Source organism: Moschus berezovskii, chromosome X (genome assembly GCF_049115385.1).
Source record: "Moschus berezovskii isolate FMDL1 chromosome X, NW_MosBer_1.0, whole genome shotgun sequence".
NCBI lineage: Eukaryota > Metazoa > Chordata > Mammalia > Artiodactyla > Moschidae > Moschus > Moschus berezovskii.
The window spans coordinates 62304439-62319209 of NC_142488.1; the positions used below are offsets into that span (position 1 = coordinate 62304439).

The window sequence follows — 14771 nt, forward strand, 5'->3', positions numbered from 1 at the left end:
TCCAGGGAAAATCCAACAAAGTATAATCAAACATACAGAGAAGTTAAAGGAATTATACTGTGAACACCTATGTATCTACCACAAAGAATCTTCATGAATCCCATTTTAAAATGGATTTGATCTGAAAGAGCAGAGAGGAAAGAACCAGGTCCCTCTGTCAACTTAAGTTCTGCCTAATCATCCATAATACCAATTAAAAATCTCCTCACTAAGATTTTAGTTCCTTTCTATCTCCCATCCCCAAATGTTGTCACATTTCACATCCCATCCTAACAGCTGCCATGATGAGATAAAACATCTGGGGAATTAATTTTAGCTCCTTTTACATATGGAAAATTTTCAAATGGTGGATCACAATGTAACTAACTACACCAGTTTTGTGTCCTACTACCTCTCAGATAGTAACCTCCTGGTTCAGTGCTGGCTCTTGTCACTAACATTTTTCTACTAGTCTAAATACAGCTCAGTCTTTTATAACACAGCTATTGCCAGCAGTGAAAATGAGTTTCCACTAAAATGTAATTGAACATCTGTAATTTACACACCTTTATGCATCAGTGTACTGCAGTCAAGGAAGGGTAAGCTGCTTAAAGATTTCTTTAAAGGGGGCTAAATCCTAGGTCCATTGCAATGTCCATTACTAGCAGAAGGGTGAAAATGGGATCTAAGGAATTTTTTATATACAGTTTTCTATCTCCAGTGCCACATTTTATGTCTTTGAAGTAACCCTAGAAACTGTGCTTAACATGTGAGTGTGGCTGACGTAACAGACGGTACTTGTTTTTCTAGCCACATACCCATCTGACCTTTTTAAGGTTGTTACAATGGCTGCCCAAAGGGTTTTTGTTTGATGTCTTGTCAGAACTTCATAACAAGCACAGCATTTGTGTCCTATATAAACTGCCCTTCTCAAATCTGTTGCAGCATCTAGCGTGTTACAGATACTATGATTGAAATAAAATGAAAAGTATCAATCACCCTTTCCAAAATGTAGCTGTCTCTGCCATTTTGTCTTCTTTGCCATCATTCTTATACCTCATCCTTTTTTTTGCTTTATTTTTCTAAAACTATCAGGCAAGTGGGCTTTTTGCAAACCGCAAGGAATAGCATGCCAAGAAGTATTGCTTTTCCCCCCAGTTGCAAGGTTCTCTATGGAATTAAGGCTTCACACTCCACCCCATAGCTGAGCTTCATGGCAAGCAGAAGACCCAGCTGCTTGGATGTTATTTTTAGTAGCTTATGTTGACTGAAGGGCTAATTTCCATGACTTAAAAAACGCATTTCTAAATAACCAAAGCCCAGTAAATCCTCTATTACAGCAAATGAGGCAGCCTCTCTACCTGGGTTTTAATCCATTAAAAGTAGAAGAGAGGGCATAATTAGGTGAGGCTATCAGACACTGCCACTGATGATCTCTTGGATCTTTGTTGCAGACAGAACACGCAAATGAAAAAATGAATGCCAAGCTAGAAGAGCTCAGGAAGCATGCAGCGTAAGTTTCCTCCCAGATGGTTGTTAGTGACCTATACCACCTTAGTGCATAACCATGGACTCGCTGGCCTTTGATTAACCCGTTGGGTTCCTTTGCTTAAATTTTCAGCTGCAAAGTGGATCTTCAAAAGCTAGTGGAGACTTTGGAAGACCAGGAATTAAAAGAAAATGTAGAGATAATTCGTAACCTGCAGCAAGTGATTACCCAGCTATCGGTAAGCCAAGTAATGATGTGATGTGAAGTCGCTCAGTCGTGTCCGACTCTTTGCGACCCGTGGACTGTAGCCTACCAGGCTTCTCTGTCCATGGGATTCTCCAGGCAAGAATACTGGAGTGGGTTACCATTTCCTTCTCCAGGGGATCTTCTCGACCCAGGGATCGAACCCAGGTCTCCCGCATTGGAGGCAGACGCTTTAACCTCTGAGCCACCAGGGAAGCCCCCCCCCCATGTAAGGGTGGTGTAAATAGGCATATTGCTTTTGTTTGCTTCTCTTGATGCTTATAAACCCATCAAACCCTGTACCTTTTGCTGAAACAACTTGATTGTGAGTTGTTGAGGACAAAGATCATGGATCATTGGATACAATCTGAATATTGAATTAGTTAAAACACTCATAGATCACATGTGCAATGGAACATTATTATTTCAGTATTCTAATCACACACTGGAAACAGCAACACGGGTGCAAAATTGCCTGGGTAGCTCAAGCAGCGGTCGTTGATTTGCTGTCCTTTCAGTGTAGGCTAACTTAATAAGAGGCCTTATACCATACCCAGATTTTAAATAAGCAGGATTCTGACCCATAGTGCAGAGCCTCCAAGGAATACCATAGCTCTCTTTTATAACCAGTAATAAATTAGTTTGACTGATCATTCTGCTGTAAGTTCCCATTTCTATTTATTTTTAGAACTATTATAGTAGTTATTGGTGGGTTTTATTGGGATGGTGGTGGTTGTTTTTTCCAGATGAAAAATTCTTACAGTCCTACCATCCTAAAAACCTCTTATTTTGATGTTCCTTCTCTTAGTCCTTAGGCATAAAAACTTTTTTAAAAAATCAAAATCATATTATGTTCAGGGTCATAGTTGGTAAAAAATTAGGGTTTGTTTTGTTCCATCTGTACTCTCTTGATTATTATTATGAAGCAGTAATGTGTATGTAAATGCCTGGTAGATATTCATAGTTCTGAAACAGAGGTTTTAATTTTACCAGAACAGTGATTCTCTACCCTGGGTCTTGCCCCATGATGTTGTAGAGTTGTCAACAGAGTATCATAAAATCATCCAGACCTCTATTTTACTCTTAAAGAGTCAGTGAAAAAAATACCATACAATATTGTGGGGGGAATGTTTAGGATGGCCAGTTCAAGAGATTAAATGAGTAAAATACCAAAAGACTAGAAAGCAGTGTTTTAGAATAAGTAGTACTGTATAAAATTATAACAGGTAGTCCAAGATGACAATTCATTTATCCAACAAACAGGCCATAGTATTTGAGAATCTGAGTTCCAGAGCCAGAAAAACCCTGGTTTGAAGCCCATTCTGCCACTCACTAGCTGTGTAACCTTGCTAGGTACTGTATTAATATCAAAAGAAAATAATTCAAGTGACTTGAGATTAAATACATTATTCAGCTGATGTACTCAGGGATCTCCTGAACTCCAACTAACTCCCTGAGTTGAAATATGATTGGAGTTTCATAGGGTAAGAAGAGAGAGATGTGTATCTTTGTGGTTTGGCTCAGGTGGCAGTTTTTGTTGTTAATTGCTGTGAATCTTTTGATTGGAGGATGCTCCAGTTTTCATGCTTCTTGCTCAAGAATTTTGATGCAATCCATGCTGCTAATTTTCTAATCATTTTCAAGAATTGTTCTTGCAAGTCTTGTTTTTTGTCAGTTGGTCAAGGATGACAGGTGGGAGAGATGGCAAAAAAGAGAGAAAGGAAAAAGGCAAGGAAAACTAGGAACCTTCTCTCATGTCTGTTTTAACCCTTTTACATCAGCAATATGAGCAAAGAGTGATGGGAGCCCAACAGAAGGGATGATTAACTGCCTAGAAAATTTAGGAAGAAGAAACCGAGTCCTAAAAAATGGGTAGGAGTTTGCCACACAGAGAAAGGGGAAAGGATGATCTATATGAGGAAAAGGTACTCGCAAAAGCGGAGGTATAAATGTTTAGAACATGGTAAGAACATCATTGTGGCTGAAGATAGAGTGCATGCTAGAGAATGACTATCACAAGGTTCAATTCCACCATCTGTAATAGAGATGAAGCATCTCATGTATGAAAACTTTGTGAGAGACTGCCTCAGAATTCAGGCAGTCAAGGCTGCAGAACCCTGCTGGAGCCAAAACTTACTAAGATCAGAAAAGAGTGATCCAGGGCACCATTGTTCATAGCCACTACACTGATCTTAAAGGATTCTATATCATTTATTTCTGGGTCTTTGGGTCACATGGGAAAGATGAAGAAGGAAATCAATGGAACAAAGTTAACAAAATAATAGAAGTCACATCCTCAGTGAGAATCTGGCAGTATGACTGGTGCCTGGCATGCCTATGGAGGAAGTTGCTAGTGGTGGTTGGCTCAGAGGAACTCTAGAGAATTGCAGTGTCTGCCACTAAAATTCACTCGGCACACACAGCAGGATTGCCACAAGCTGATAAAGTCCCTGACTTCCTGCTGGACTTTTGAATCAGAGTTTTCTGTGTCTACTGTTTGGAGACCCTCCTAGCTATATATATTTTAGGAAATACACAACAAGGTGTCCTGTGGCTTTTATTAAGACTCACTACAGTGAAAGAAAAATGTTTTAAATGTAAATGCTTGTGCCCTTCATTTTGGATTAAAACTATTTTTATTTTAAGTGACGGGCAAACACCCCCTTTTTCAGTTATGAGACAGTCACTGTTCCTGGACCTTTCTCCTAGGGTTTTAAATGCTAAACTGTACTATTTCTTCCTTTAAAATATAATTCAAGCAAACCTCCTATAACAGTTACCTGTGAGGAAATTCATGTAGTCTTTTCAATTCCCACAAAATCGAACTTTTTTTTTGGTTCTTAACCCCCTCCTTCAAGACCAGTTCCATAAAAAGATTTTTGCATGCCAGTAATGCTATTGCCTACAGCCTGTAAGCACAAACTTCATTTTGGTGGGTATTGCTGGCTAATGTAGCTAAATATACCATGGCCTTGTTCGCCTGACCACCACCTTCAGCAAATGTATATCTTTTTATTACAAGAGGTTCATAGTAGCCTTAAAATGAGGAAGAAAGAAGCTATTAGATTGAAATAAATCCTATTGTTATATATTTACATTTAGGATTATAAAGGCAGAATCCTGACATGTTCACATAGAATGTCACCAAAGCGTAAACCTTAGCGTTGTGAAATTTTATTGGGCCAAAAGGTAAACTCAAAGTAACGACATGTCTTCTACGGGGCATGTTGAATCAGATCTACTCTGATCCTGACCCTCTGGAAAGCCCTAGAAAAAGTCTCCAAAAGCCAGTGTCATAGGTCCTATTAATCTAGGATAGGCCTATAACTAGTCCTTTTACTGAGACTTACTGGGAGGGAGAAAAGGTAACCATTAACCTATAGTATTTTGAAGTGCTCTGTTTTTTAAGAAGAGTTTAGTATGTCCTAGCCGAAGATAATCACGATGGCATGATCACTCACCTGGAACCAGACATCTTGGAATGTGAAGTCAAGTGGGCCTTAGAGAGCATCACGACGAACAAAGCTAGTGGAGGTGATGGAATTCCAATTGAGCTATTTCAAATCCTGAAAGATGATGCTGTGAAAGTGCTGCACTCAATATGCCAGAAAATTTGGAAAACTCAGCAATGGCCACAGGACTGGAAAAGGTCAATCTTCATTCCAATCCCAAAGAAAGGGAATGCCAAAGGATGCTCAAACTACCGCACAGTTGCACTCATCTCACACGCTAGTAAAGTCATGCTCAAAATTCTCCAAGCTAGGCTTCAGCAATATGTGAATCGTGAACTCCCAGATGTTCAAGCAGGTTTTAGAAAAGGCAGAGGAACCAGAGATCAAGCTGCCAACATCCACTGGATCATGGAGAAAGCAAGAGTTCCAGAAAAACATCTATTTCTGCTTCATTGACTATGCCAAAGCCTTTGACTGTGTGGATCACAATAAACTGTGGAACATTCTGAAAGAGATGGGAATCCCAGACCACCTGACCTACCTGTTGAGAAACCAGTATGCAGGTCAGGAAGCAACAATTAGAACTGGACATGGAACAACAGACTGGTTCCAAATAGGAAAAGGAGTACATCAAGGTTGTATATTCTCACCCTGCTTATTTAACTTATATGCAGAGTACATCTTGAGGAACGCTGGGCTGGAAGAAGCACAAGCTGGAATCAAGATTGCCAGGAGAAATATCAATAACCTCAGATATGCAGATGACACCACCCTTATGGCAGAAAGTGAAGAGGAACTCAAAGGCCTCTTGATGAAAGTGAAAGAGGAGAGTGAAAAGGTTGGCTTGAAGCTCAACATTCAGAAAACAAAGATCATGGCATCTGGTCCCATCACTTCATGGGAAATGGAAAAACAGTGGAAACAGTGTCAGACTTTGTTTTTTTGGGCTCCAAAATCACTGCAGATGCTGATTGCAGCCATGAAATTAAAAGACGCTTACTCCTTGGAAGGAAAGTTATGGCCAGCCTACATAGCATATTAAAAAGCAGAGACATTACTTTGCCAACCAAGGTCCGTCTAGTCAAGGCTATGGTTTTTCCCGTGGTCATGTATCGATATGAGAGTTGGACTGTGAAGAAAGCTGAGCACTGAAGAATTGATGCTTTTGAACCGTGGTGCTGGAGAAGACTCTTGAGAGTCCCTTGGACTGCAAGGAGATCCAACCAGTCCATTCTAAAGGAGATCAATGCTGGGTGTTCATTGGAAGGACTTATGCTAAAGCTGAAACTCCAATACTTTGGCCACCTCATGTGACGAGTTGAGTCACTGGAAAAGAGTCTGATGCTGGGAGGGATTGGGGGTAGGAGGAGACAGGGACGACAGAGAATGAGATGGCTGGATGGCATCACCGACTCGATGGACATGAGTTTGAGTGAACTTCGGGAGTTGGTGATGGACAGGGAGGCCTGGCTTGCTGTAGTTCATGGGGTTGCAAAGAGTCGGACACGACTAAGCGACTGAACTGAACTGAGCCTTGGAGAATCACCAGTACTGTAAATCACAATAAGAAAGGATGTGAGAACACTGGATCTTCCTTTGAATTCTCTTTGAGTCTCACTGATTAGGAATTTCTGGGCAGAATAAGGGAAATGCTTTACAAACAGCATTTACTAAGGGCCTCTTCTTTTCTTCTTTTTTTGGCCACATTGTGTGACATGGCAGGATCTTAGTTCCCCAACCAGGGACCAAACTTGTGCCCCCTGCACTGGGAACATGGAGTCTTAACCACTGGATCTCAAGGGAAGTCCCACTAAGGGCTTCTTTCACTCCTTGCCTTAAAGATAATAAGATTCAAGTTTCAGTAACTATGTAATGTTTCATTGGGCTGATGCAGAGACTCCCTGTGCTAACCCTAAATTCTCTCCTTGCTATTGAGCCAATAGCTCTTTTACCTATGACGTTAATCATATGACATCTTGAAAATAATCTTTTCTTCCCAGGACTTTGCAGAATCACTTAAACAGAAGTGGTAATCCTTATGTTTCAATGCCAAATAAAGTCTAAATTCCAGTGGGGAAAACAAAGCTTGCTCACATGATAGCCTGTAAACAAATCTGTCCTAATATGTGGCTTTAGGTTTCCCTTTTAGGTGGTTGTTATTCTAATGCCCCAAAAGGGATTGTGCCCTTCTCTGAGAGGGAATCAATGCTTACCCTTTCCCTTCAAGTAAGCACTACCTGGAGTAACTGCATATGATTAGTTCCTATGCATATGAGGGATAGAATCTGAAGTATGTTTGTCTGACTTCATGAGCACATTTTTCTGGGACATTTATTTCCTTGTAGAGTAGGCTCTTGCTACCTTGACTGGCTATAAAGTAAAAATCAAAATTAATCATCATATTCACTTTTCTGCTGCATTGCCTTTATTTGCTATGTCTGGTCTTAGGATGCTGTGTCCATAAGAACTGACTAGACCTGTACATTACATAGGTAGTCTTAGTGGTAAAAAGCATAAAAAGAAAGGGTAGCGTCTATAAAGTGGATTAAACTTTGGCCTGTTCGAATGACTGTTTCACTCTAGTTCAGTGATCTCTGGCAGAGCAGGAGAGGTGCAATAAATGTCATTGCTACATGACCTTATTTTTACAAAGACCACACAATTGACCTTTACAAAGAAGACAGATTCTTGAGAGCTGGGAAGTGGAAACATGTGTTGTGGGGGTGGGTGGTATATATGACTGCAGAATTGGTCCAATACCTTAAATGATCTCTATATACACTTGAAAACAACTAAATAACCCATATAAAACCCACTAGTAAGCTCCTAAATTGAGACATCATTTGTCATTGCAGGATGAAACTGTTGCTTGCATGACTGCAGCCATTGATACTGCAGTAGAACCAGAAACAGTAAGTAATTGGCCCCTTTGTGTAGAACCAGGAGATTTAACTGTGCCATTTCTTATAATTTATCGTTCAGCTGAGGAAGAGAATCCCTGATTGTTACCATCCTCCATAGATGCCCTGGAAATTTAGAAATCTTGAGTATAAATCTAAGCTAAGTATAAAGTCCCTAACTTGGATAGGATCTCTCTCTAGTAATATAACTGGTAATGGGTGACAGGGCTTCTCAGGGATGCCACTTTCTATATTTGCAGTCTGGCATACTGATTTCTTGTTAGATGCTTGTATTCTGCATCAACTGTCTAGCACATTAAGACAATGAAGGAAACAAATTAGGAAATTATGGCAAAATAAAAAAAGCATTAGAAAAGAAATGGAAGAGAATTTTTTCTCAGCATACTTTTCTATAGATGCGGTGGTTAGGGGCTAAAAGAACCAAAGAAAATATTTTGAGCATTCAAGTTGCAAGAATAGATCAAATGTATTAGAAATTGGCTGATTGTTATAGAGAAGAGTCAAAATAAAAGGCTGGACAATGGTTTGCTTGAGACAGCTTTTTCCCCCTAAAACGAATATATATTGGTATTTTTTTATATTCTGAAAGAAGAAAGATAGAAGATAAATCAGGTGCCAGAGATCAGCTCTAAGAATAAATGAAACCTCTTCTCCATTTCCACCACTACAAAGTGCCATTTCCAGAACCCTCTCTCCTCTAAGGACCCCTTAGAATAAGGTGAAAGTAAGAAATGTTGGCCAGACCTATAAAGTAAAAAGCAAGAAACTTGGTTCATTCTCAAAGAGTCAGTCAAAGGATATAAAAAAAATAAGGTGCTTGTGAGAGCAGGGAAATGGGTTAGCTCAATTTATTTCTGATGTTTAAAGCAAATGTATGAGAAGCCAGTTTTAAAAGAACAGAGGGACTGATAATGGAGAAGTGGCTGTGAGACTTGATGAAACAGTGCCTAAGAACTCCAGTTGCTTATTTCTCTTACAAATCATTATCCTGATCTTTTCCAGCAAGAGGCCATCAGTCTGGAGAGCAGCAGGTCTTCTGATGCTTTCACTACTCAGCATGCTCTACGTCAAGCTCAGATGTCTAAGGAGCTGGTTGAGTTAAATGAAGCCCTTGCGCTGAAAGAGGCCTTAGCCAAGAAAATTACTCAGAATGACAACCAACTACAGCCCATCCATTTCCAGTACCAGGTAAAATATTTACTAGGGCACGTGATATTCATGTCGACCATCTTTCTTTAGTTATACGGGAAGAAAACAGACACACTGTTTTTGATGATGACAAGGCAACATAAAATGCACAGTATGACTGGAGTTGTATTGTTGGTTAAACACAAAAGGGTCCATTCAGGATAAAGAAACTGTAATTTTCTTTCATTTAATCTAATACCTTACTTATACAACAGGTATTTAATAAAGAGATAATGTTATAATAAACGTGGTCCTTACTTGTAGAAAAGTTTTGTTCTAATCACTATGCTGGGATTCTAAGGAAGGTACATCTCTTAGTAGATGGTCTTTGTTCTAGAGAGAATTATGAGGACACTGGTAATGGATATCTCATGACCTGGCAAATGGGTAAACTGCTTTTTCTAATGGTAGTCCTAAGTGGCTCTTGCTAATTAAAACCAGGTCTTTACTTAAAGACAAGTCTTGGGCTCATAGGTTGTCCACAAGGTTACCCTTGCTCCAGACCTTATTTTCCCATGTAGCCCAGTGTTTCCCATCCACAAAGGGATGTCAGCAGAACTGGAAGGGGAGAGGATGGATTGTTTTCCTATTCAGACCCCCAAAGTCATATATGTTGTTCTCAAGAAATCCCTATATTATACATTTCTACCACCAGCTCCCGTAAATTTTCAAAATGAAAGCAAGTAAAATGTTTCTAAGTAATTTTCACCACTTTTTTTTTCTATAGAGTAGAAGTTGCTTCCAAAATAATAGCCAAGTTGCCAGTAGAGGTTGTATTTCCATTTTGTTATCACAGTCTTAACATTTTTAAAACTTATTTTTTATGTCACACAAAAGCACGTATATCATTTTTACAGGTCAAATAGTACAATACTCAGAAAAATAAAAGCAAACTACCTTCTCTCCTATTCCCTAGGCTTATACTTTAAGTTTTTAAAGCTGTTTCCTCTGACATTTACCTCCAGATTTCTAGATAAGCGTTGGTAGTATAGTTGTCACTTTAAAATTTTTATACATTATCAGTTGACTTCCCACTATGGAAGATGGGAATATTAGCTCTCTTATACATTCCCCCATGCACATTGCCTGACCTGTATCTTTCAAAATGGCTGTATCACAGTTTTTGATGAAGTGAATAATTACTGTTTAAATTTTATGATTACCTAAGTTTTATAGCTGAGCCACATGGTATAATATGATTCCATTTTCTTTCTTGTACAGCTTTTTGCATTTCCTGAAGCTAATAATCTCATTTTGGGGAGTTCCTTGGTGGTCCGGTAGCTAGCACTGGGGGCTTTCATGGCTATGGGCCGAGGTTCAATCCCTGGTCAGGGAAATAAGATCCCATAAGCCAAGCAGTGCAGCTAATAATAATAATCTCACTTTTCATTTACTTAGTCTTCTGTGTACCAGTCAATAATTTATCACCCAGGACTTCGCTGATGGTCCAGTGGTTAAGAATCTGCCTGCCAATACAGAGAACATGTGTTTGATCCCTGGTATGGGGAGACCCCACATGTCACAGAGCAACTAAACCTGAGTGCCACAACTACTGAGCCCATACAGCTAGAGCTAATTCTCCACAACAAGAGATATCGCTGCAATGAGAAGCCTGTGTACCACAACAAAGAATAGCCCTGGCTCGCCACAACTAGAGAAAGCCTTTGCACAGCAACGAAGACCTAACATAGCCAAAATAAATAAATACAATTTAGAAAAAAATAATTTATCTTCAGAACTTCCCTTGTGGTCCAGTGGCTAAGCCTCTGCGCTCCCAATGCAAAGGGCCCAGGTTCAATCCCCTGGTCAGGAAGCTAGATCCCACATGTCGCAACTAAGAGTTTTCATGTCTTAACTAATGATCAAAGATCCTTTGTGCCACAACTGAGACCCAGCGCAGCCAAAGAAATAAATAAAAATAATGTAAAAGGTAATTTATCTCTAAACTTCTTAACAGAATTATAAAGCTCCTCTCAGTAAAACAAATGTACCAGGTAGTTTATCAGTCCATTTCTTTCTTGAAGACAATCCTCCTATCTTCTGTCTTGGTTTGTTTTCTTTAGGCCTACTTCCCAGCCATCAGCCTGGGACCATTGTTTACTGGGAGCAATGCTTTACTGCTCATCTCTGTGTTGAAGCTGATTCCATGTCTTCCTCATTCCTGGGCCACCTCTTTGTGTTGGTGGAGTACAACCCAAATAGCTTTCTGAGAGAGTGTACCTGAAAGGAAAATGTTTTAAACCATTCACTGCATGCCTGAAAATAGCTTTTTGTTTGTTGTGGTGGAAGTGATTGTGCAGTTTCTTACATCTGTTAGTTTGTCTGGGTTTAGAATTCTGCAGTGGGAACTGTTTTTCTTCAGAATCCTGAAAGATTTGCTCCATTATCTTCTATTTTCAGTGCTGTTGATTAGAAATCCATTATAATTCTTTTTTTTAAGTTTCTATTTTTATTTATTTATTTTAATTGGAGGCTAATTACTTTACAACATTGTATTGGTTTTGCCATACAATGACATGAATCTGCCCTGGGTATACATGTGTTCCCCATCTTGAACCCCCCTCCCATTATAATTCTTGATACTTTTTTTGTGGGGAGGAGGGCACACCTAGCAGTTTTTGGGATCTTAATTCCCATGTCAGGGATTAAACCCACAGCCCCCCTACATTGGAACCACGAATTCTTAACCACTGGACTGCCAGGGAAGACCCCTGATTCTTTTTATTTGACCTGTATTTTCGTCTCCTCTGGCAACTTTCAGGATCTTTTCTTTGTCCCCAAGTATTCTTGAATTTCACAATGATGTGCCTTAGTCTATATCTGTTCTCACATATTGTGCTTTGTGCTTCGTGAGTCCTTTCAATCTAGAAATATGTGTTCTTCTCTAGTGGGGAGTTTTCTTGTATTATTTCTTTAATAATGCCCATCACTATTTTCTGTTTTCTCTTTTCTTGCACTCCTCTTAGCCAGGTATTGGATCTCTGAGATTTAGTCTCTGCTTTTCTTATCTCCTCCCTCGTATTTTCTATTTGTCTTTTTATTCCACTCTCTGGGAGATTTCCTTCCACTCCTGGTAAATGTTTTTATTTGCCTATTTCTAAGATCTCTTAAAAGCCTCTAATTGTTCCTTTTTATAACCTCTTCTTTTTTTTTTCATGGATACAGTACTCATCTTTAAGGATAGAAATTAAATTTTGTTGAACTTTTCTTCTTCTTCCTGCCTTGCCTCTGTTTCATTCAAATTCCTTTCTTTAGTGTATTTGATTTGGTCTTTCTCTAATGTAAGACGTTTTCTTCAAATTTCCAGTGAGTTTTGGTTATCCATTGATATTTAAGAGTGAGATACTAACAGCCAATAGGAGAAGCCACCACAATGAGAAGCCTGTGTACTGCAACAAAGAATAGCCTCCACTCACTGCAACTAGAGACAGCCTGCATGCAGCAAAGAAGACCCAGCACAGCCATAAGTAAATAAATTAGCCAATAAGAAGTTGTTTATGCATAGGTTTCTCTGGGCTGGTCAGTTACCAATAAAGAAATCTTTCATTCTCCTGCCTAGAGTTGTGTGGGGAAATTAGCAATATGCCCTATTTCTGGTAACTCAGAGCAAATAGGAGAGTTGAAGTCTCTCTGGTTATATACAAACTTCTTATTTAATCCCCTATCAGTAGTGTATTAATTTATCCCTGTCTTTTGTTGTGTCTGCTGCCTATGAGTCCAGCCTGTCAACTTCTCCAGAGGGGAAAGCCCTGCTCCTCTTTGTGGTTCAGATACAAATTGGCTTATTTCTTCTTGACATTTGTCCTATGGGAGTCATAGTTTAACTTTTTAATTTACTCTACTAAGTCAGTTGCCACTTACACAATTCTTTTCCTCTTCCAAAAAAGTTTGTTTAATTTCTTGACTGCTCTCTTCATCCTTAATTTATACCCTTTGGGGAGGTCATTTTAGTAGGTTTTCAAGAGAGGGCAACTTAAATACATAGCTCAATCCTCCATATTAACAGGACATACAGTGCACCCTTTTTTAGGTCAAATGTATTTTGGCCTTTTCAGGATAAAAAGGATTAATGATAAGGCTGAGAAATTATTCCTCTCTTTCTTGTACATTTGCCTAGAAACTCAGGAACATATGTTTCCTCAGTGTACTTCTGACCCTATAATGGTTGCTGGTAATGATCTAGAGCTATAGGTGTAGCAAGATAACGTGTCATTTTTTTCCCCTTGGAATCAAATATGCTTGAGCTTCCAAACTTTAAAGTTCAGTTCAGTTCAGTTCAGTTGCTCAGTTGTGTCCGACTCTCTGCAACCTTATGAATCACAGCACGCCGTTAAAAGGAAATAAATTCTTAGTGTTAACTGTACCTTTTAATCACATGTGAATCTCTGTTTTTCTAAGAAATAAAGGCAGTTCTTTGTTCTAAACAATATTTTCCTATCACTGTGAAGAATTTCTATAGAAAAAAAAATTTTAATATCTATTTATTTATTTGCCTCACCAGGTCTTAGTTGTGGTACGTGGGATCTTTGATCTTTGTTGCAGTTCACAGGATCTTTAGTTGCGGCATGTGGGATCTAGTTCCCTGGCCAGGGATGGAACCTGGGCCCCCTGCATTGGGAGAATGAAGTCTTAGTCACTGGACCACTAGGGAAGTCCTTCTGTAGAAAAACTTAAGGAGGTGTAAGTTCTGGTTAGTGCAGATTACCATGAATTTTAATAGCTGCTGCTGCTAAGTCACTTCAGTCGTGTCCGACTCTGTGTGACCCCATAGACGGAAGCCCACCAGGCTCCCCCGTCCCTGGGATTCTCCAGGCAAGAACACTGGAGTGGGTTGCCATTTCCTTCTCCAATGTGTGAAAGTGAAAAGTGAAAGTGAAGTCGCTCAGTCGTGTCCGACCCTTAGCGACCCCACGGACTGCCGCCTACCACGCTCCTCTATCCATGGGATTTTCTAGGCAAGAGTACTGGAGTGGCTTGCCATTGCCTTCTCCGTATAATAGCACAGTAGTCAACTATTTGAATTATTTCCCTTGTAGAGCCAGTGAGATAATGATTGACTGAATGTGGCATACATAATGAAGAAATACTGTTTTTTTTACCCATCCAATTAATAAAAAATTTGAAATGTAGCAATATCAAATGTTGACAAGGGTACAGGGAAACAAGTACTCTCATACTTAGCTAGTTAGAGTGTCAATTGGAATAACCACTTTGGTGGACAATTTGGCAGTATCTATTGGACGGAGAAGGCAATGGCACCCCACTCCAGTACTCTTGCCTGGAAAATCCCATGGATGGAGGAACCTGGTAGGCTGCAGTTCATGGGGTCGTGAAGTCAGATACGACTGAGCGACTTCACTTTCACTTTTCACTTTCATGCATTGGAGAAGGAAATGGCAACCCACTCCAGTGTTCTTGCCTGGAGAATCCCAGGGACGGCGGATCCTGGTGGGCTGCCATCTATGGGGTCGCACAGAGTCGGACACGACTGAAGTGACT

General features: G+C 39.7%; 1 protein-coding gene across 1 annotated transcript in view; it reads left to right on the top strand.

The window, feature by feature from the left end:
• The window catches only part of KIF4A (kinesin family member 4A), a 130771-nt gene that overhangs the window by 71419 nt on the left and 44581 nt on the right, over positions 1–14771 (top strand). The window contains exons 12-15 of the mRNA XM_055438429.1: positions 1434–1492; positions 1601–1706; positions 8019–8075; positions 9087–9272. Of these exons, the coding sequence (XP_055294404.1) occupies positions 1434–1492; positions 1601–1706; positions 8019–8075; positions 9087–9272 (408 nt within the window). The remainder of the gene's footprint in view (positions 1–1433; positions 1493–1600; positions 1707–8018; positions 8076–9086; positions 9273–14771) is intronic.